The sequence below is a fragment of the Cavia porcellus genome, unplaced genomic scaffold (genome assembly GCF_034190915.1).
Source record: "Cavia porcellus strain 051 isolate PalLab524CR breed Dunkin Hartley unplaced genomic scaffold, mCavPor4.1 scaffold_8, whole genome shotgun sequence".
NCBI lineage: Eukaryota > Metazoa > Chordata > Mammalia > Rodentia > Caviidae > Cavia > Cavia porcellus.
Window position 1 is genome coordinate 41,683,482 of NW_026947491.1, and position 24,189 is coordinate 41,707,670.

Consider the following 24,189-nt stretch of genomic DNA (forward strand, 5'->3'; position numbering starts at 1 on the left):
CCATTAGCTATGAATGCCTTAAGTTTATCTTCTTTATAGCAATGTAGTACTCCATTGTATATAAACGCCACATTTTCCTTAACTATTCATCTGTTGGTAGACATATATACTGTTTCCAAAATCTAGTTATTATAAATCATGCTGCTATAAACATGGGCATGCGTGTCTCTTGTGTCTTCATTTTCTAACTCCTGTCAGAGAGGAAGAGAACACTGCACAAAAAGAAGCAACAACATCTGTGCAAAAGACTCAAAGGGCAGGGGATGTAGTTCAGTGATAGAGCACCTGCCTATGCATGAGGAACTGTTTCAATTCCCGACAAGCCCCTCCTCCAAAAAAAAAATCAAGCTATCTGTATTCTACCCTTATTTCCTTAAGTTATACCTAATTAGCACTTGGGAAGCCTGTAATCCAAGCACTCAGGAGGCTGAGGCAGGAGGATTGCTGTGAGTTCAAGACAAGCCTGGGATATATAGTGAATTCAAGGCCAGCCTGAACTACATAGCAAGACTCTGTATACATATATACATATATATTTTGTACATATTTAATTATATATGTATAATATGTATACATATATATTACATATAATTTAATAATTATATATATATAATTAATCTTGACCCAAGGAAAAAACATTTGGTCTCTCTTCTCCTATCCAAGGATTCATGTAGACCAAATGTTAGGACCAAAACGAAGAGCCAAAGTCCAATCCTTCCTTCACTGTTTGACCATTTCTAGCATAGAAGAAGAGGTATTTAATTTTTCATTAAACATATCCTGGATCATGAAGATTATGGACTGAAATACCACTGTGACAAGAAGTGAACACTAATTATAACTAGAGCTGCAACATTTTCATAAAAGGATGGCTACAATAGTTACCTAAAACCCAAAGCAACTATGTAGGAAATTAGGTATGCTAACTCCTTGTCTGAGTTTTTTTTCTTTTTTTTTAAGGCAGGGTTTTGCTCTGCGGTTCAGGCTGGCCTTAAACTCACTACGTAGCCCAGGCTGGCCTCAAACTCAGCCACCCTCCCTGCCTCTGCCTCCTGAGTGCTGGGATTATAGCTGTGTGCCCCTATGCTTGGTTAGGAATGCTAATTCCTAATATTCAGCACATGTTCCCATGTCATTTATTTTTCCTAGTGATGATTACAGAACATTGGCCCTTTAATAAAAAGAATAGAAACTCAGAACTCAAATAACATAACACTGGTTAAAGGTTGTCACTTATTGTCTTCTTCAGTTAACAGGTTATTCAGGTTGAGTGGGGTGGTTCTAATTCCTACAAAAAGGGAACAGATTAAATGTGTGAGTTCTTGAGTTCAACCCCAATAATGCCCCTTGGAAAAAAAAAAAGATTGTGATATATACAAATTCAAGATTTAAGAGCCCCACAAAAAAGGAAAAGTCTATGGTCTATGGGAGAAACTGAAGGTCTTGCCTCAAGTCTTTTGTTTTCCCTCCAGGTCTTGGGGAATGAACCCAGTGTCATTACACTAAGCTACATTCTCAGTCCCCGTTTTAAATTAAAAAAAAAATTTTATTTAGGTATCGGGTCAACTGGTCACTAAATTGTCCAAGTGGGACTCAAAATTAGGATCTTCTTGCCTCAGCCTCCCGGAGAAGTGGGATTACAGGCGTCTACTATCACACCTGGCTGGCTTCCTCTCGAGACCTTGAAGGTCATGAAGTTTTAAGAAGGAGGAGGAATCCACAGTTTGAGTATAGTAAGATTGTCTATGTGACAAGAAAGGTAAATTGAGTTCATGCAGAAGACCTGAACATCACATATGGATTAATTTTGAGGCACTGAATGTTTCTGATCAAGGCAGTAATATAATTCAAACTACTTTCAGAAAAATGAATTGGGCGTGGTGGAGCATGGCTGCAATCCCAGCACTCGGGCGTTGGAGGCAGGAGGGGAGCAACTGGTCTGGTGATTTTATACCTTAGGAAACTGGGTGAATGCGATGCTTTCTAGGACACCAGCGGCACAGCAGGTCTTCTGGGAAGATGGCGCACTGTTTTTTAGCCTTCTTGACTCTGAAAGTCTAACAAATATTAACAAAGAGATGTCTATCTAGCTAACAATTTGGAAGGGGCTAAAGCTTGAGTTAAGCACTCCGGATTAGAATCTAGATTTGAGATTCACCTCAAAGAATCATGAAATAGTATAAGACCATACAAGGAAGAGGAGACAGGAAGGCGAAGTGACTCGAAAGACAAGAGGACAGAAACAGAAGTCATCTTCCTACAGAAGACTAAATTAGGGAGAAATACAGTAGGTGGTCATTCAGGGCTGGGCCCTCGAGGGACTCAGTACAAGAGATGAGAATGCATCAGGACTGTGGCTAGAGGTGCATTTAAGGCTCAAGCCATGACGGCTAGTTTTACATACTTCCCTAAGGGATGGGTGGAGGCTTGGGATTACTAGTATCCACCCTTTTGAGATTTCTCTTACCTCTTTAGGAGTGGGCCACCTTCTCCCACCTACTAAGACCAAAACCACTAAGACTACTAAAACCAAAGACATGACTAAGATAGATTTTTGATCAAGGTTACTGATATCACCCATGTACCCTTGCTATCATTAGATCAGTATTACCTAAGTGTCTACACATGCAATCTTTCTTGTTTGATCATAAATTTTTTTTTTTTGTACAGGGATCAAATTCACGACCTTGCACTTGCCAGGCAGGTGCTTGCGGTACTGAGCTAAATCCCAGGCATTTGGTCATAATTTTGAACCACATTGTACCTGCCTCATGGTTTTGCTCTATATTGCTTCCTTTGAAAGGCAGGCTCATTGGCAACCCATCTGGACCCCTCCTGGCCCTCAGGAGTTATTTCTAGTCCCCATATTTATTCCCTGTTCCTTTTCTACAATAAATTTCCCTACTTATAACCTCTGTTGTTTCTCAAAATTCATTCTTCAACTTTCAGGAACACAAACTTGGTGTATCTGACATTTAGCATTTCCCTTACATCAATCTCACGCAAAAGAGACTAGAAAAGTAGAACTGAAGCCAGCTAACTTGACTTTTTATAAAGAATTATGATTAAAAAACATTAGGGACAAGATATGAGAACATGTTTTTTCCTTGTCCATGTACTTCCTGACCCTGTTCAGTTTGTTAGTTGAGATGCAGGATGGTTCTTTAAAATTCAATTACTGGGGATGGGGGATTCAGCTCAGTGGCCTAAGTGCCCACCTGGCAAGCATGTGAGTTCAATCCCCTGTACCAAAAATAAATAAAATAAAATAATGAAGCTGGGTGTGGTAGCACATGCTTGTAATCCGAGGAGGCTGAGGCAGAAGGATTGTAGCAACTTCAAGGCCAGCCTGGGCTACACAGCTTGAACTGCATAGCAAAACACCCTTGTCTCAAAAAATAAAACAAAACAAAATTCTATTATGGAACCAAAGATTCACACAATTTCAAGCTAAAACATTCGTCATACCAAAATACTAGTTTCTTAGCTCTGAAATATACACTCTTACTTGAAAATCTTGCTCCTCAGAGGATTTTTATTGTTCCTACCATATTTCTCTGAACATCCTTCTGAAGAGCTAAATAACTTCCTGATTAAACCTTTATCCATGTTAAAACCGAAATACTATTGACAATAAACTTTAACCTGGCTTCAAGCTTGATTAGTAATTTCCTAACCTAAAGTAGACAAAATTTTTCTTAACACTGATAGAAATTTTGGACAAAACTTTAAAAAGTAATCCAGGCTGGGCTGGGGATTTACCTCAGTGGCATAAGCACCTTTCTGGCAAGCACAAAGTTGCAAGTTCAATGCCTGGTACTGTCCCCCGCAAAGTAATACAGGCTATTTCCAACATGGCAAATTATGCTTATTTAGAAACAGCCATAAAACTAAGGGTAGTTATACTTTGCATTCCTTATACTGTCAATTAAGTAACAAGGGGCAAATTAATCAGGAAATTTAATTTAATAGGTGCACACACTAATATGCAAACCTACAAAAATCTCAGGTCAATCTCAGAACTCTTTCATCTGCCTTGGTTAGCCTGTTGCCCAGTGCCATTAGTGATTTAGTAAGATCTTTATATGGGGAATACTTTTTCACTCTGCCCAGACACATAGGAAATGGGCTTGCCTTGACCCATCTCTAGACATTTATAAGAAGAAAGTCTTTCACCAGATCCTTACACATAATCAGCATTTGTTTGCTGCCATTCCAGTCATTTCCTACTGTGGGCCCGTTTTGACATGCAGGAGTCTTTCTGCACTCACGGCACACTGTGTGTGTTGCCAGGACATCGCTGTGCTCCCTCCAGCAAAGTCTGTGAGGGAGAGACTTGCTACGGTGCTCTGAGTTACAGCAAAGCCCCTTCCTCTCAATTTAGACTTTCTGGCTTACTTTCCTTCCATTTAAAATTCTATTTAAACTTTAAAAAAATCTTTTTATGGCTGTAAAGGAGAAATGAGGAAGTGGCAGGCCTGAGGGACCAAAAACTAGGTGGGAAGAGAGTTTAAGAAAATCATAAAACTGCTTTGTGGTTGCATCTCTTGCCAACTGGCTTTACTGTTAAAGCAGAGCTAAAGCTCATGCACAAAAAAGAGTTCTAACTTTACAAACCTTTGAAAATTCTCCCTAGGCCTTCAAACAGATGATCCCCAAACACTCAGGGTGAGTGTTTCCCTAGGCAGGAAACAGCATGCACAGCAAGTTACAGGAAAGAACACACTGAACACACTGCAGCTGAGGGCTATCAGCTACATCATGAGTTACCTATCTTTTATATCAGAAGCAATGCTTCATGCTATTGATTCCCAATAGGAATTTGGGCCAAATACTCAGCTTTAAAAAAACAAAAACAAAAACCCAGTTTTCCCATCCAGATGGAATCTACAGTAAATGACTTTGCTGCCCATCAGATCTGTTTATTTCATTATGACTGCTGTACCAAACCAACCCTGTGTACAAAGCCAGATATGTAGGAAAGTATGAGAAAACTGGAAAAACTGACCAGCTTTGCGGCCCCTGGATTGTGCTGTGCTGTAAGTCCCCAGCATATGTAACTCATTTTCTAGTTAAGTAATTCCCTCTGGGGACTCAGTCTGAAATCCACATGAAGGATCAAATTTCATTAGCAGTTGTAGGAAAATGCAATCCTGTGCATTTGCAAGTCAAAACTCCTGAAAGCAACAGCTAGTCTAGCTATCTCCATTGATTTTTTTTTTCTGGGAGAGGATTTTAGCTGATAGAAAACATTTGTTGGAAGGCACAGATGAGGAAGTTGAGAAGAAGAGAAGGGATTCAGCTAGCAAATAGACAACTAAGCCTCAGTCTTAATGTTAAACTCTGGCCTTAACACTCCTTCTGCAGCTGTGTCCAGGCAGAGAGGATTCAGCAGTAATTCCACCCCCAAGGCTCCTAATGACAAAAGGCACAGGAAGACAAGCTAAAAGGGCAAGTGTACAAAAACACACAATCCAAGCAGGGTCCAGCTCTCTTCATTTCTAGATACCAGTTTGAATCCCAGTGGGAGCTTGATTTAACTTGAAATTGGGTCAGACACTTAACAAATCTTAGTGCCATATCTATGTAAATAATGAGACTTCCTATTAATTCATCTAACTTGAATCAAAAGACATACATACAAACCACATATTCAACTCTACTCCAATTGTCCAGATTAGAAAAACAGCTTTGTTTAGTGTATCAAATGACCTTCTCAGATTTTAAACCTGCCCAATTCTTACCTTGGCTTGAGTTAGTTCACCTTTCTCAAACATCATCTTAAGCCTGTTCAGCGGGACATTGTATTTCTCTATTTTGCTTGAAGCTTCTGAGTTTTCGCTGGTTTCAGATTTCTCAACTTCATGTCTGGAATCTCCCAGACAATTTTCCATGTTGTCACTTTCGATTGTGTGGTCTTTCAGATCTTCAGTGTCCTCAGGGTGATATCGACGCTGAATATGGGGCTCAGGGCGTGATCCAAATCTAGGTCTGGGCTGGGTCTGTCTTCTGTTGTGCTCAGCTCCGGCTGGAGAAGTGGAGTTGTTTGTCACTTCAGCAGGAGGGTGGTCGACTCGGTGCCTAACCTCAGAGCTGCTGTTTCGCACTGGGTCTGTGTGCAGCTCTGCTCCCGGCACTGGGTTCTCCCACTTCTTCTTTAATACAGTCAGGGCTCCCCTTCTAAAGTGCTGCGGGAGATTTTCAGTGTTCTAGAAGAACAAGAAATCAGTTATAACTTGCCTGCTATAACTTGCCTGCTGAAACAGTCAAACATGTTCTTTGTAAAATGAAAGTTGCTTCAGACAGCTGTGAACAGTTATAGCCCTGCCACATGGAGCAAGCATCCACCCCGGGACAGGGAGAGGGGAAAAGAGAAAAAAGTCAGGAGCTGAAGCAGGAAGTGATAAAACAGGATAGCCTTATAAGGACAAAAGAGAAGAAAGAACAGCCCAGATCTCATGCTAGTTATACTGGAGATGAGACATTTTTGTCTAGATTCATGAGAAAAGAGAGAAAAATGGAAACACCAGATACTTTAAATATTGTAGCTATATATTAATAACAGTTTATTAAATTATACCACAAATTGTGATGAATTGGTTTTTTTTTTCTTTTAAAAACAAGACAAAGGTGGAATATAGCTGAAACTATACAATAAAAATAATTAAAGAAGGTTGTATCCAGGAAGGGTAGTTGTATCTATTTGTAGAAATTTAAAGAAGTCACAAGGCTTTTGTAAGTTTTACATAAATGGTTTTTAGTTATATTTAACATAATTTCCATGTATATAAACTTAAAAAAATTTTTTTGGCGCTGAGGATTGAACTAGCCAGCTACAAAACTGCTCTACCACTGAGCGCCAACCCTAATTCTCACAGTTTATTTTTACAGAAGAGTTTAATCCTTTTCCCTTTCTCATCTCTAAATGTTTATGTCTCAATTCTTAGTTACTATTTTACAGATCCTTTGATTGAAAAACACGTAAAAAACACAGCACCACCCAGCCTCCTGTGTAAAGTATACACACTTACATATCTGAGAGTTCACTTTCACCTGGGTCAAAATGAAATTTATACACATAAGGTAGAAACAACCTGGAAATTGCCACTGCCGCTATAGAATAATAAATAGAGGAAACAAGCTTATTGAAGTACAATGCAGTATCTCATGCTTTGCAAGCCTCCCTCACTAAACTGAACAGTACCTTTCCAACAAACTTGGATCCGATCCGCAGTAGCTTCTTACTCTCCACTCCTGCAGTCTGTGCCTCCCCACGCTTTCAATTAAGAAAGAAAGGACAAACAACCCAGGACTGAAAGACTTCAGGGAATTAGACAGGATTAGTAGCTATATTGGGAATTAAGTCTCTCACCCTATTACTCTTCTGAACACACTGAGCGCCACTTCATCAAGCAGCAAAAAGAGCTGAAAAAACAAATCTACAGCACATTTGCTTTATCCCAGTGTTTAAATCATAGCTTATGAGATGATTCACTGAAGGAAGGAAGCTGGGATCAGACATAGTAGCAGCATAAAAAGTTTTCATTGAGAATGAAAAAAGCTTTTGTTTTGGTGGATATGGTGATACACTTCCGCAGTCCTGGCTCTCTGGAAGCCTGAAGCAGGAGCATCACTGAAGTCCAGTCTAAGACCTGACTGGGCAACATAGTAACACTTCCCCCACCCATCTCAAAAAGCAGCCCTAAAAACTGGTGTGCCAGCAGCATTCTTGGCCCTACCTACTGTTCCATGCCACACGATGGATGGATGAGTCGTCCCAGCCTCTATCTTCAAATGCCCTACCACGCCCACAGGAGCCTTGAGACTTAGAGCAGGATTTTGTCTTGGACTGGACCAATACTTTTCTCAGATGTATATCATGAGGATATACATGACATGAAAAGATGATATTTTGTTGATATAAAAAGATATTTTTAAATGAAAAGGAAATTATAAGTCAGCAGGATCCCATGTTTATATATATATTTATAAATATGAGCACAGAAAAGGAACCTAGAAGTTCACCAGTTATCTTTGTGTATTTTATTTGTTGGTTTGGTTTGGCTTGGTTTGTTGAGACAGGGTCTACTAGGTAGCCCAGGCTGGCCTCAAACTCATGACAATACACCTGCTTCACCCACCAGTACTGGGATTATAGGCATGTACACCATGCCCCACTGTTTGTTTTTTTGAGACAGGGTCTCAGTATGTACACTAACCTGACCTCGAAGTCTCTATGCCACCCAGAGATGGCTTCGAGATAGCTATGTAGCCTCAGTATGCAAACTTTTAATCCTCCTTCCTCAGCCTTCTGGTAGCAGGATTAAGGCATGTGCCACCAAGGCCTGGCTCATGGGTTATCTTTGGACAAGGATTATTTCACATTTTTCTTTTTATAACGAATATATATTCATTAAATAATAAATGTGAATATAGAAACAAATTATACATTACCTTCTAAGCACAAAAAAGTTTTTACAGAAGTATTAAATAAATTTGATGTTACTGTAAGTAGTGTGAAAACTCTCACTTCTACTTCACTTATGATAAGCAGGAAGAGCTGGGTTTGGGTAGGAGAGCACCAACAGCGCTTCCAACAAGGCCAGGGTGGAGCACATCCCCACGGAGAGCATTTCAGGAGTAAGCAAGCTCTTTCCTGGAAGAATCTCCTAAAGACACATGCTCAAGAGCGCTGCGGTGGGGGTGGAGGGGTGTGTGAGGGACAAAAAGGAGGGCGGGGCAGTGTGGTCTGCCAGCATTAAAGGCTACACCCTTCAGTCACTCCTGGGAGTGCCGCCCGGGGCCAGGCAGTTGTCCAAGTCTTTGAGTGTGAGGCAAGCAAAGATGAGGAAGAAAGAGAAGCATGAAGTTGCAGAAAACAAAAGCCATAGCTAAACACAACACAATAAAAAGAATATGACATCCAGAGGCTTGGGTTAGCACCACATAATGAATTTCAGATCACTTACGTTTTCTTCTCCATCTTTGTATTATCTGAAGTGAACATTCATTGCTTGCATAATCTACCTCCATCCTGCCATGGGACCTTGGCTAAGTGTTTTTTGTTGCTTTTCTGGAAATTATTATACAGGGCTATTGTGAGGAGTACATGAGACTATTAAAACATGTAGTATAGGTGCTGGGGATTTAGCTCAGCGGCATAAAGGCCTGCCTTGTAAGCAGGCAGTTGTGAGTTCGATCCCTGGTACCGATAAAAACGAAAAAGACAGAAAAAACAACAAAACAAAAAATATGTAGTATAATATTTGAATAAATCGGCATCCTGTGTATGGTAACAATTTTTGGGGGGGTCCAAGAATTGAACTCAGGACCCTGTGTTTGCTACAGGTGCTGTGCTGCCAAGCTGTATCCTTGACCCTCATAATTATTATTAAAGGAGTGGCCCTCCCTATTCCTTCAGCTATTCCTCACAACGTGACCAACCACAGTCAATCACAGAGCCTAGCCATTCCCCACAACCTGAATTTGGGTTACAGTATCCTATTGTTTTTTCTACTTGCTGCATATGGTAGAGGTGTAGGATACAATGTAAAATTCTAGTTGATGTTGTGTGCATCAATGTTTTAACTTTTTCCTAAGTATTTTCTTAAAATAAGGCACTGGGTGTCAAGAAGGTTGAAGGTTTAAGGGTCACATTGGGTTGCTACACTATGATAGCCTCCTTCTTCCAAGTGATATCCAGGACCTATTCATTCTACCCAGCTGAAGGGTTTTGGCCCGGACAGGACACTGTAGCCGGGAAAGCCACAACCGGAAGCCCCGTCTTGCCCTGCCCCTAGGAAGTTACCTGTGACGCCATCTTCCCGCCCCTGGGAATTTACATATGGCGCCAAACCTAGGACCAATGGGCTACCTGTGTATCCCTAGTGCCCGCCTTGGGTTCCACCCCAAACCGAGGCTATTTACAGGCCCCCACGCCACGTGTCCGCCGGAGAGATCTCCGGACGCCAGCGGTGGGGTGCCGGTCATCTCTCTCCGTGTTCTCAGAATAAAGGCCTCTTTTTATTTTATATTTCTCATCTTTTGTTAATATTTTTCATCTTTTGGAAATAACTCTATCACCAGCAATCCTGAGAATACTGGCAGATGCTGCCTATTAAAAACCAGCTTTCTAAATCTTGATCTCACCACAGTGTCCTTTCTGCAAAGCATCTGACTTAAAATTGGCCTAAGTCAGAAGTCTGTCACGTGGACATATGATATTAGATAAATCCTTTGCCTTAAAGGAACTATCATGCTGAAATCACAGGCTGCACATTTTCACTTTCCAAGAAGTTGTCGGGCAAGATATACACAAGGGCTGCCTGAATGCAGCCTCCAAGGAAGGGAAGAAATTACTCCGCTGAGAGAGTCTGGAAGAAGTAGTAGCCGGGGCTGGGATTTAGCTCAGCGGCATAAGCGCCTGCCTTGCAAGCAGGCAGTCGTGAGTTCGATCCCTGGTACCAATAAAAAGGAAAAAGACCAAAAAAAGAAAAAAAGAAATAGTAGCCGTAGGAGTGCTTGCCATTACTGACCACTTCTCCTTTTCAAAATTTCTCCAAGTTTTCTGTCACATTCCTTTTTCCTAGATTTCTCTCACTTTCTCTGTCCATCCCTCAGTTTGTTTAGTTTTTTATTCTGTTCCTCAAAGTTTGCTCTTCGGTCCTCTATGTACATGTTTTCCGTAGCTATTCACTACCTGGTTTCACCCACAAACTAGTTGGTGAATTATGACCTATAACTTTAACAAGATCTCTCTCCTTATCTACCAATTCTACCTAGACATCCCCTAAACATCTTGTTTGTTTGAGACAGTTTCCCTTTGCAGTCCAGGTGAGAATTGATCCACTATGTAGCCCAGCTTATCCTTGACCTCGCAGTGAAACTCCTGCCTCAGCCTCCAGAGTGCTGGGATTACTGGCACAGGCCTCCACACTGGGTTTCCACAGATATTTTAAGCCCTCTGCCATTTCTTGCCCTCTTGCTTGGCTAATTCCCATTGGCCCTTCAGACTCTGGTTAGACCTCACTTCTGGGAAACCTGCCTTGATGTAGCATAGTCCAGGTTATGGGTCTCTCTTAAATTCTCCCCTAGAACCTTATTTCTTTGATATGAAACCTACCACATTTGGATTGTAAATTTTTTTTTTCAAACTCTCAGACCTAAACAGTCCCTTGAAGGCATGAAATATATCTCATACCTCTGTGTCTTCAGCATCTGGTACGTAAGAAATGCTCCACTGATGTTTGTCTGTACTCATCCCACTCGGTCTTGAACCTAACTTGATCAGGGCTTTATCCCACCATTCCAAAGCCATTCATAGTGACCATTCATTCACCTTTCAGTTGCCACATATGACCGTCAATTCTCAGGTTAGCTATGTTTGACTCTGTCAACTCTCCTCCTAGAAAGGTTTGCTTCCCTTGACTTCTGGTCCCCTCTGCTTCTGTGTCTACTGCTCTTTGACTAGCTGTCCCCTATTTCCTCTGCTGATTCTTCCTTATCTTGCCAATCTCTGAGTTCAGTCTGAGACTGCTCTATCTATAGTCATTTTTGAAATTATTTCATGCATCTCATGTAAATACCACTGATACTGTGACACACATCCATTTTTAGATCCAGCCCAGATCTCTTCTTAATTCAAGACTGTTACAGCTAAATTGATTCTTGCCATTTCTACTTGGATGTCTTTACGAAGTACTTCAAATTTAACATGTTTAAAACTGAGCTTCTATTAATTTCGCTACTCCAAATCTGCTTTTACTATAGTCTTCCTTATCTCAATTAATGGCATTATAATTTAACTTAGTGGCACTTGAGCCAAAAACATTATTGCTGTCCTCGAGTCTTCTCTCTTCCTTCTATATAAATGCTGACCATTTCTCACCTGTGCTACAACTACTCCAACCCAATGCATTACCATTTCTTTTCTAAATCATAACAACAGCTTCTTTTTTGGTCTCTATGCTTCTGCCATCTTCCTCTATGGTCTTTGATTTTTTTTTTTTTTTTTTGTCTTTTTCCTTTTTATCGGTACCAGGGATCGAACTCACGACTGCCTGCTTGCAAGGCAGGCGCTCATGCTGCTGAGCTAAATCCCCAGCCCCTGGTCTTCGATCTTTTAAAAATTTAAATCAGATCACATCAGTCATTTGTACCCAATTCTCCTGAAAGCCTCCTTCCCTTGAGTTAAAACCAAGGTCTTTTCAATGACCCTATGCCTCTTTTCTTTCTACACCTCAAACACTGCTCAAAAGAACTGCTTTTGCCTTTGCCCGAATCCTCCTTCGCTCTGGCTCATGACTTCAAATCTCTGCTCACTCATCACTGCGGCAGAGGCCTACACCTGAATGACCTGCTCCACAGCACTAGCCCATTCCCTGCCTGACACAATTTCTTTGCTGTCTGTGCTTCCCACTAGAGTGTAAACTCCATGAGGAAGGAGATGCAGCCCATATTCTTAGTGTTTAGAACAGTGCTTGGTAGGGATTAGGTGCTCTGTGAAAACTTACCAAATAAAAGAGTGAAAGAAAAAGAAGGGGAAAATCAGGCAGGAATGAGAAGGGCAGAAGCAAGACGCTGAGTGAAATGGTATCCTTCTTTGTATGACGAAGATCCATTTTCAAATTACAAGGAAATTAAGTCAAAGCAGGTATTACTCCCTTAGAACAGACTAACAAGAGCATATTATGCACTAGTTTAAATAGATTAGGTACTGGAAACTTCCAGCAGGATGTTTTTGTAATGCCAGTCAAATTAAAGACTTCTTGCTAAAACGTGAGGTTTTTTGTCTTTGTAATAAAAAGTGAGGGTGCTGGGGTGTCGTTACAGGGAAGCCAAGGCAGGGGGACCCCATAAGTCTGTAAATTTAAAACCAGCCTGGGCAACATACTAGACCCGTCTCAAGGAAGATTAAATCAAGCAAGATTTCAAAACAAATACATCAGCCAGTCCATCTGGGAGCTAGCAAATGGGGAAGGTGGAGAATGAGGACTGGCAGGGAGCTCATTCTGGAGGGTTTTGGCTTCGATGAATCCTGCAGCTAAGAAACTTGCTAACTAGGTTGAGTCCAGAAGTATGCTTTAAACAGAGAGCCAGAAGATGACAATAGGTAGCTGTATAACTACTACCGTTTAAATACATCAATAGAAAAATTCTGGTTGTTTGATATGGAAAAAAAGGGTGGCCTAGGAAACCCTGTCGTCATGTAGCAGAAATGGTGAGCCATCTTAACTATTAACTAACCTCAAGTGAAGCATTTGGCCTTACAGCCTTCACTCAGCACGGGACAGAAAACATGGTGAGACCCTCAGTGAAAACATAAGGTTCCTTGTACCTGAGCCAAATTCTTCTGGGCAAATGGCTCACAAACCAGACCAACTGACAAAGCGGTCCACAGAGCTGCAGGCGCCTCCACCACACAGCTCAGCTCAGAGTTACACGTGCCTGTCGGCTTCTGAGTACTTACGCTTTTCTTCTTCTCCATGTTTGCCTCTTCAGCTGCTTTCTGGTACCTTTACAGGAGAGGAAGGGAAGGGGAAAGTTCTCAAATTAAACATATATATATATATATATATTTTTTTTTGTTTGTTTGTTTGTTTGTTTGTTTTTTAACAGTGTCTTGCTATGTATTTCAGGCAGGCCTCGAATTCACTTTGTAGCTCAGGCTGGCCTCGAACTTGTGGATCCTCCTGCCTCAGCCTCTTGAGTGCTGGAATCACAGGCATGTGCCACCACACCTGGCTAAATTTATATTCATATTCTTTTAATTTTTTTGTCTTTTTCATTTTTATTGGTACCAGGGATCGAACTCACGACCACACACTTGCAAGGCAGGCACTTATGCCATTGAGCTAAATCCCCAGCCCCTCTTTAAATTTTTAATAAAGCTGTTTCTGCATACCTATTTCTGCCAGCATTTGTCTTTACCAGAAGCAGCAGAAAACCAGAGCAGCCCTTCCTTTGTGGGGCTAGTCCAGGCGTCGGCCTTGATACAACAGAAAAATTCAGAGGTTGAGGTTAAATGTGGAAAAAAGTGGGCGGAGCACAAAGTGTGGGGTTTAAGACTCAGTTTTTGTGACTTATTAACTGTGATGTCTGACAAGTCACTTAACTTCTTTAAGATTCAGTTTCCTTATTCGAAAATGACTTACAGTCTATTACAGTTGGGAAAATGAATGACATCACATATATGAAAATGCTTTGAAATCAGTCAAGCAAATACAACATTGCAGTAATTTTATGTAGAATTTTTTTTTTTTATTGGTACCCGGGATCAAACTCATGACCCGTGTGCTTGCAAGGCAGGCACTTATGCCGCTGAGCTAAATCACCAGCCCCACTGCAGTAATTTTTTTATCATTTTTTTTTAATCGGTACTGGGGATAGAACTCATGACTGCCTGCTTGCAAGGCAGGTGCTTATGCCGCTGAGCTAAATCCCCAGCCGCCCCCCCATTGCAGTAATTTTAACATGCATCTACATACAATAACATCTCTGAAATCTTAGAATTATTGTCGGCCAAATGATTGAGATAGTCACACTGCCTCAGCCTCTTTCTTGAGTGCTGGAATCAGAGGCGTGTGCCACCATATCTGACTAAATTTATATTCGTATTAATTTTTAACAAAGCTGTTTCCGCATACCTATTTCTGCCTAAATTTAGTCTAAATTACTGATGTCATTCACTTCAGTTCAGTTTTTGTTTGGTTTTTGGGGGTTTTATTTGCTATGTAGTTCAGGTTGGCTTTGAATTCACTGGCCTTGAATTTGAAGTGATCCTCCTGCCTCAGCTTCTCGAGTGCTGGGATTACCAATGCGAGCCACCATACCTGGTTCAGATACTTGTTTGTTTTGTTTGATTGAAACCACGGCCTTCTCATTGAACTATATCCCCAGGCATTTAATTTTGAGACAGGGTCTTGCTAAGTCACTAAGTTTCCCAGGACAAGCTTGAACTTGAAACTCTTCCTGCCTCAATATCCTAGAGTGCTGGGATTTGTGCCTGTGTAATTAACAGGCAGAAATTAACAAGCAACTCATTAAAGGCACAGCTAGTTATGTGTATTTGATGGTTTGGCAGTCATTCATTCACTGATTCGTTCATTCATTTAGAAATGGGGTCTCACTTTGTTGTTCTTCTTCCCTTGGCTTCCCCAATGCTGGTGTCACAGGTATTGGGTTGTATCTGGCTATGGCTCATTTTATTTTTTTATTTTGGTAGTAGGGAATTGAACTCATGGCCTCTTGCTTGCCAGGTTGGCATTGTGCAGCTGAGCTATATCCCCAGCCCTATAGCTCATTTTAAATGCTACTTAAAAATGTCTCTTAAAATATTATATTGTCAACCAACTCTTGGAAACAACCCAAATGACTCTCAACCAATGAACATATAAAGATGTGGCTTTTTATACAACAGAGTACTACCCTGAAGTAAAGAAGGATAAGCTTCAGGTGTTTCTAGCTAACTAGATGCACCTTGAAACCACATTGTTAAGCGAAATAAATCAGACAACACACACGCTCAAATACCATGTTTTCTCTGGTATAAGAAACCAAAAGTATAAATAAGGACCAAAATGTATAATGGATTTTGGGAAATGGGAAGAAAAGGTTAAATGAGAACGGGAACAAAGGAGAGGGAGGGAGAAAGAAGGGAAAGGAAAAAGAGGGAAGAAGGAAAAAATGGAAACAAAAAGCTTTTGCAAATAAAGAGGGGAAGTGGGGTTGAAAGGAGGGAATGGGAAAAAAGCAGTAGCAAAATATACCATGCACAGATACAAATTCCCTATGATGAATATTATCCTTATGGATATCTAAAATGTACCAATAAAATAAAAAGATTTTAAAAATAAAAATAGGATTTCACATCTAAAGAAAAAAAATTTTTAATGCATGTGCTATGGTTTGAGTAAATGTCCCTCTAGGCTCATATGTTAGAAGCTCAGCCAGCAGGGTGCTACTGCTGTGTGGTCAGGAAACTACTAGGAGACAAAAGGGCCTAGTGGGAAGTCTTTAGGTCACTGTGTCCTCAAAGAGATTGGGGCACCTAGTCTCTCCCTGCTTCTTTCTCTTGCTTCTTTATGATATAAGCCACCTTTGGTCTCCCACAAGCCCCTGCCATAATGTGCTACTCTTGCCTGAGTCCCAAAGCAATGGGACCTAGAATAGAACCTACAGGGCGGGGATTTAGCTCAGTGGCATAAGTGCCTGCCTTGAAGGTGCACGATCATGAGCTTGATCCCTGGTGTCAAAAAAAAGAAAGAAAAGAAAAGAAAAGAAAAAAAGAATGGAACCTACAAAACCATGAACCAAAACCTTACTCTTTTTAGTTATTGTTCTTTTTGGTTTTTGCAGTGTTAGGAATCAAACCCAGGGCCTCTGCTACTCAGCCATGTCCAGCTCAAACTTTTTTTTTTTTAAACTTTTTATGGGTACTGAGGATGGAACTCACAACCGCCTGCTTGCAAGGCAGGTGCTTTATGCCGCTGAGCTAAATCCCCAGCCCCCAGCTCAAACTTTTTATAAGTTAATTATCTCAAGTATTTCATTGTACTGACAGGAAGCTAACATAGGATGTGTAAAAGTAAAAGGAAAATTTATATAACAAGCAAGCAATGGTCAGCTTAGCATTTTTAAAGTAATGCCCAAAATATTGGTAAATACTATCATTACAGGGGTGATATAAGAACCTCCAAATATAATATAAGGCAAATATTATAATTACTTACCTGTTAGATCTCTGATATGCTGAGTTCATGTTCTCCAAAAATCAAAGAATGAAATGTAGGAACAGTGGACATAAAAAGTAGGAAGATATTTATTGAAAGACAGCTAGCTCCTGGGAGGCAGGAGGAGACCCAAATGGGTTGCCCCAGGACCCCATTTTATGGGGAAATTTTATAGAGCAATACTCACATGGGTATGGTGTAGATCACAGCTATGCTTAACCAATAAGAACAAAAGTATAGTTGCTTGGGTAATAGTGACCCAATGGGGAAACAAGTCACATAACAAGGGTGCATGGAAAGAACGTTTTCTAGGAAATTATGGGTCCAGGGGTCTTGGTCACCCACCGGGGTGATTGATGTGCATCCAGGCTTCAATAGGCCTGTTGTTTGTCTTTCAAAGAAATATACAAGCCTGGTCATCTCATCTTTATCTTGAGGCCTTGTCTCCAACAGATGTGTCTCCAGCCACAGCTGAGATGCCTTTCATTTCTGTCCTGGCTCTCTCAAAGACCTAGCCCTACTGACTGCTGCCTACAATATTTCTGCCTAGCTTAGCTGTCTATAATACTATAGTTGAAAAAACTTAGGAGGCCTGGCAGAAAATCTTCACGCTATACAGAACAAGCTCAGCTTGGCTTCATCTAGGTCTGAGTCAAGCAGGGCAGGCAGCACCATCCCTTGTAGAGTTCCCACAAGTCCGTCTCCTGCCCCTCCAGGCCTAGGGCCCAGTGAGCGCCAACCACAGCAAAGGTCAGTGTGACAGGGCACTTGTTTTCCACCTTCGAGTACACTGTCAGCATTTAGAAGGCATTTAGAGGAGGTCAGAGGGGAAGGAAATAACAGCAACAGAAGGTCCCATAACTTCTAACACCAGCTTTCACTTCGAAATGCTGTCAGGAGCTCAGAACTTCCCTAATGTGTGTTACACAGTGACCTTCCGCTCAGAATATAAGCCAGAGAAGGGCCCTGGTTCCAGCCCTGCGGTTTACCTACTGTGTGACCCAGGTGGTGTGGCTTCTGTTATTTAAGTCTCATCTAAAAAAAAATCAAACAGCTACCTGAGAGCATATTCTAGTCCTAACACTATTTAATTTTGTTTTGTTTCATTTTGATTTTTTTTTGTCTTTCTTAAGACAGTATCTCACTGTACAGTTTAGGCTGGCTTTGAACTCACTTTGTAGCCCAGAATGGCCTTGAACTCACAGCTATTTTTCTGCCTCACTCTCCTAAGTACTGGGATTACAGGCATGCACCACTATGCCCAGCAATTTAATTTTAACTCAGAAATTAACAAGCAACTCATTCACTATCAGTATATTGTTCTGTAACTGACCAGAGCTTTTAATAGGGTATGGTGAAGGAACTTCCAAAAATTTCTGGCACCTATTAACCATGAGTAGGAACAAAGTCGAAGTAAAAATGCTATGATTCAAGTGACAAGACAGATATTTAAAACTCAGAAACAAAAGGCTAATTTTGCTAGCTGCGCATGGTGGTCAACACTTGTTGATCTCCGCACACTGGGAGGCTGAGGTAAGAAGATAGCAAATTTGAGCCCAACCTAGGTACACAACTTAGTGACAGCCTGTCTCAATATAAAAACGAAAAGAAGGCTGGGGACATAGCTCAGTGGAAAGGTCTTGGTTTAAGCCTTAGTATTATACACACACACACACAAGCTCATTTCTCTAGAATTTAAAAAAATCCTAAACAGAAAAATGACAACTAAATAGAAAAATGGGCAAAGATATAAATCACACACTTCACATCAAATAGGAAAATAAAATTTTAAAAAGCTGCACCAGTGAATATATGAGAAAATGGGTTCTCCTTTACATGGCTAGTAAAAAGGTAAGTTGGTAATACCTCCATGGCAGGTATTTTGTCAATATCTGCCAAAATGGCAAAGGTATAAATGCTACATTCTGTTCCTGAATTTATCCTACAGATGTTCTCACACAAGGAAATACGATTTTTATGCTATATCATTTATTGTAGTGTTAACTGTACTACCAAAAGACAACCTGAATGACCATTAGCAGAGGTCTGCCAGGAATGGTGGTACACACCTTAATCCAGTATTCAGGAAGTGGAGGCAGAAAGGAACACTGCAAGTTTGAGGCCAGCCTGGGGTACATAGTTAATATTAAGACTAGCCTGAACTACATGGTGAGTCCCTGTCTTAAAAAACCCATTAGCAGAGGATCAATAAAAAAATCATAATTTATTCGTGTAAGGACTAGTTTGCAGCAATGGACAAAGGAAAGGAAAGGAGTAGTATCCAGGTTTTTAATGTATACTTACAAGTGATTAAAATGGCAAATCTTATGTTATTTATATTTTACTTCAGTTAAACAAGACAGTATTGTTCTGGCCTGAAGACGGACATACAGACTAATGGAAAAGAACAGACATTAAGTCAAAATGGATTAAACCCTAAATGTAAGAGATAAAACTATAAAACTTTCAAAAGAAAATAGTAAAGTGTCATGACACTGGATCTGGTAATGATTTGTTGGACAGAACACCAAAAGCAAAAATAACAAAAGAAAAGATAAAGTGAACTTCAACAAAATGAGAAACTTATGGCCCCATGAGTAGTGGTGCACACCTGTAATCCCCTCACTTAGGAGACAGACAGAAGGATTGCTGCATGTTCTAGGGCAGCCTGGGCTACACAGTGAGTTCAAGGCCAGCCTGAATATATAGCAAGACCCTGTCTAAAGGAAAAATCAAAGGGGCTGGGGATTTAGCTCAGGGGCATAAGCATCTGCCTTGCAAGCAGGAGGTCGTGAGTTTGATTTCCGGTACCAATAAAAAGTAAAAAAAAAAGAAAAAAATCAAAACAAAACAAAAACCCCAAAATAAAAAATTTATGCATATCAATGGATACTGTCAACAGCTGGGCATGGAGATGAATGCCTGTAATCCTAGCACTCTGGAGGCAGAGGCAGGAGGATTGCTCCAGTTTAAGGCCAGCCTGGACTGCAAGGTGAGACCTTACTTCAAGTAAAACAAAATAAAATAGGGTACCGTCAGCAAAGTGAAAAGCTCTCTTTATAGAATGGGAAAATATATTTTGAACTCATATACCTAACAAGGGATTACTATTCAAATAACTCAGATTTTTTAAAAAACATAGCTGAGATATTACATATTATCCTTTCTTTCTTTCTCCATTTCAGAAGAAATTCAAAAGAAAGTTTTCATTCAAGAAATACTTCTTGATGCATACTATGCTCCAAGCACTTGAGAAAAAGTTGTAAAAAGAAATAACCAAAGTATTCATTTGGCAGTTAAAGTTTATTACTTGGAATTATATTTAGTGAAAAAAATTAATTCAAATTCATTCATATTCAGAGGAGGTCATTTTGTCACAAATTATGGACCACAGGATCATTTTGAATTATTTTGTAATAGAGGCTACTGAAATGTATTTAGAAAGCAGAAACCTTAAAATCTGTACTTCACATCTACAAGTTCATGGTTTGCCATTCTGAATCTTTAAATCTAAGGCTTGTGACTATGTAAAAGAATGTTTAAAACTAAGAATTCAAGAGCCAGCATAGGCGGGAGAAGCCAACCCAGTCCCTGTGTGCATGCAGGTCACCCTTGGGACCCTCCCTGGGTAGCCAGTGTGGGCCAGGAGAAGAAGCCAACCATGCCTTAATAGAACTTGTAAATGTCTGGAGAAGCCTGCCCTGCATGCCACCTGAGAACCTGGGATAGGAGGAATCCAGGTGCCTGACCATCCCCCTACACTGTGGATGGGTAGCCAATGTGGGAAAGTGTGCGGGACCCCAATACTTGCTTGTGCCGAGGAATCCAGGACAAAGTCAAGACAAAGGAGCAAAATGCAATTTCTCTCCTCCAGCCCAAACAAAACAAGTCCAGGTGACATGGACATGGAAGAAAGCAGAATTTGCACACCTGAAATTTCTGGGATGATGGTAACTGAAGTAAAGAAACTACTTCATTAGCTCTAACAGAAATCAGATCAGAAATAATATCTCAGGTACAAGAAGAAATGAAAAACACAATAAAAGGGATGCTGAGCATATCTAAAGAAAACATCTAAAAAAAAAAAAAAAGGAGGAGCACAGGGGACTGAGGGAAACCTTAAATGAACAATATACAAAAGAATCGGAATGCATAAAACAAGGACACAAACAGATAACCAGGAAATTAAAAACTCCATTGAAAGCTGGCAAAACCAAATGAAAGAAACTGAAGATAGTCATTGATGGACTGTGGGGGAGGAGAACAAGGAGCCTAGCCCTCCCTGCAAGTTGGCACCATGAGCAGGGTACTGTGGGAAGAACCAGATGCCAGCCCCTTCCAGTGCACAGGTTGGGAGACAAGAAGAGCCAAGGTCTCCCCCATCCCTGTAAGTAACCAGTTGATCCAGAAAAACACAAGCCATGATGCTAGCTATTGAGGTAAAATACAACTTAATGCTTGTAGTGTTTAGCATTTCACTGACTTTGCAGGCCTAAAGCCGGCAGTCTGATCATTTATTCAGAGGATAACAATACGCAATGTAGCATCTACTGAGGATGTCCTTCTGAGGGTGGTGGCCATTGCTGATTTCCTACTGTCTTGTTTTGAAGTCCTATATCATTTTCATTGTTTTGTTTGGCTGGGTTTTATTCTGTTTTGTCTTGTTTGATTTATGTCCAATGGCAAGGGCAGCTATTTCAAAGATAAGATATATTATGGTAGCCATTTTGGATTTACTATTATCTTGTTTTGAAGACCTTTATTGCATTCATTGTCTTGTTTTTATTAGTTCTATTTTTTTTTTTTTTGGTCTTTTTCCTTTTTATCGGTACCGGGGATCGAACTCACGACTGCCTGCTTGCAAGGCAGGCGCTTATGCCACTGAGCTAAATCCCCAGCCCGGTATTAGTTCTATTTTTTTTTTTGTCTTTTTCCTTTTTTTATCGGTACCAGCGATCGAACTCAGGACTGCTTGCTTGCAAGGCAGGCACTTATGCCGCTGAGCTAAATCCCCAGCCCCTTATTAGTTCTATTTTGTTGTTTTTTATTTCTACAATGTCTGAAGATATCTACAGCTGTTTTGAAGACAAGAGGCATTATGGTAGTCATTGCTCTAAAGTCCTGTATCACTTACACTGGTTTTTTTTTGTTTTTGTTTTTGTTTTTGTTTGGTACTGGGGATTGAACTCATGACCCTGTACTTACCAGGCAGGTGCTTATGCCACTGAGTTAAATCCCCAGCCCCACTATTTTGTTTTGATTGGTTTCATTCTGCTCTTTTTTGTTGTTGTTGTTTGTTTTGTTTTGTTTTGGGGATCGAACTCACTACCTTGTGCTTGCCAGGCAGGTGCTTATGCCACTGAGCTAAATCCCCAGTCCCTATTCTGCTTTATTTTGCTTTGTTTTATTCTCTTTAAAATAAAAATTAAAAAGAAAGAAAGAAACTTATAGAGAAAAAGGAACAAGTAAAAAATAGAAGTTTCAAGCAATGCTCGTATAAACTACAATATTTCAAAAAAGAACTTGATTATAGTCATTTTTTTCTAATAAAATTTAAAGGCAGGTAAGTTTCACACGTTTATACTAGCAAAAAAAAAAAAAAAAAGAAAGAAAAGAAACTGAAGGCAGACCTTGAAGACAGGATGGCAGCTAGCAACTGTGAAAGGAAAGAGCTCTTAAAAACAACAAGAAATCAGGATACCAATTCAATGGCCAGAAAAGATGCAAAGAAAAATCATTTAAGAGTGATATGTGTTGTGAAAAGGCAAGAGTCAACACAAATGACATAAAGAGACATTTTACAGAAGTAGTAGAGAAAACTTCCCAAGCATGGGAAAAGGACCTGACATACCGGTAAGTGAGACATATAGAGCTCCAGCTAGCCATAATCAAAATAAATCTACACCCAGACATATAATAACCAAGACATAATATCAAGATCACAACAATTCCACACAAAACAGAATATTAAAGGCTCTTAAAGAAAAGAAACAGATCACCTATAAAAGAAAACCCATTAGAATCGCGACAGACTTTCTCAACACAAGCCATCAACTCAAGAAAAGTGTGGAGTGAAATATTTCAAGTCCTGAAAGAAAACAACTTCCAACCCAGATTGATGTATCCTGAAAAACTATCTTTCAAAATTAATGGAGAAATCAGATACTTCCATGGCAAAGAACAACTGAAGGAATTCATGACCACCAAACCAATCTGATAGAGTATGGAAGGATATTCTAGAGAGAGGAAAAATGACCACAGTTCCAGAAAAGCAGCACGGTGGGTTCCTCGAGCAGGGCAGAAAATTGAATGGAGGGGACAAGTAGGGAGCCAATGGCAGATAAAAAGCAGGGAAGAGATGATCCAGTGTATGTTGGCCATAACCACTGATGTTTCTTTCTTTCTTTCGTTCTTTTTTTGAGACAGGGTCTCACTATGCAGTTCAGGCTGGCCTTGGGCTCACTTTGTAGCCCAAGCTGGTCTCGAATTTACAACGATCCTCTTCCCTCAGCCTCCTGAGTACTGGGATTATAGAAGTGCGCCACTCTGCCTGGCTGATAACCATTAATGTAGATGGCCTCAATTCACCAATAAAAGAAACACAAGCAGAATGGATCAAGCGTTTCTTATATACTATCAATATGCAGTATACAAGAAACACATTAACTCAAAAGGAAATTCATAGATTGAAAGTCAAAAAAGAGAAAAAAGTCATGTGATAGGGAATCAGAAAAAAGCAGGGGTAGCCTGTCTATCAACCTTAGAATGGATAAGACACGACATTTTAATACAATGGAAAGCTACTCAGCTATAAAGAAGGAAAATCACAAAGTTCTTGTAGGTAAATGGATACAATTTGTGATCATACTTCTTGGGTGAAATGGTATGGACTCATAGGTGAACTCATGTTGTCTCCTACTATAAAAAACTGAAGGAGTTAGTGGGATCCAAAATGTACAAAAGATACTGTGAAAGTCAAAGAGGAGGAAGTGTCTAAAAAGAGAAGCCATTGCTAATTACCCACATATTATTTAAAGACCTGTATCATTTTGTTTGTTTTGATTGGTTTTATTCTGTTTTTGTTTGGTTGGTTGGTTAGTTTTATTATATCTGATGGCATGGGCAGCTATTCTGAAGATAACATATTATGATAGCCACTGCTGATTTCCTATTATCTTATTTTGAAGTCCTGTATTGCTTTCATTGTTTTGTTTTGATTGGTTTTATCCTGTTCTGTTTTGTTTGGTTTTAGTAGGTCTGATGGCATGGCAGCTATTTTGAAAATAACAAGAAGCATTACAGTAGCCATTGTTGATTTCCTATTATCTTTGTTTTGAAATACTGTATCACTTTCAGCATTTGTTTTGATTGGTTTTATTCCATTCTGTTTTGATTTTAATATGTTTGATGATATGGACAGCTATTTTGAGGATAACAAGAGGCATTATGGCAGCCATTG

General features: G+C 40.2%; 1 protein-coding gene across 4 annotated transcripts in view; it reads right to left on the reverse strand.

Moving 5' to 3' along the window:
- Lima1 (LIM domain and actin binding 1) overlaps positions 1 to 24,189 on the reverse strand; it is a 99,317-nt gene that overhangs the window by 31,038 nt on the left and 44,090 nt on the right. For 3 of the 4 annotated variants that reach the window (XM_003475784.5, XM_013159316.3, XM_063254718.1), the window contains 2 exons: positions 13,469 to 13,514; positions 5,745 to 6,209 (listed from right to left, as the gene is read on the reverse strand). In XM_003475784.5, the coding sequence (XP_003475832.2) occupies positions 5,745 to 6,209; positions 13,469 to 13,514 (511 nt within the window). Of the gene's footprint in view, positions 1 to 5,744; positions 6,210 to 7,204; positions 7,223 to 13,468; positions 13,515 to 24,189 lie in introns of those variants that run through there. The other variant, XM_063254717.1, reaches the window with a different exon arrangement.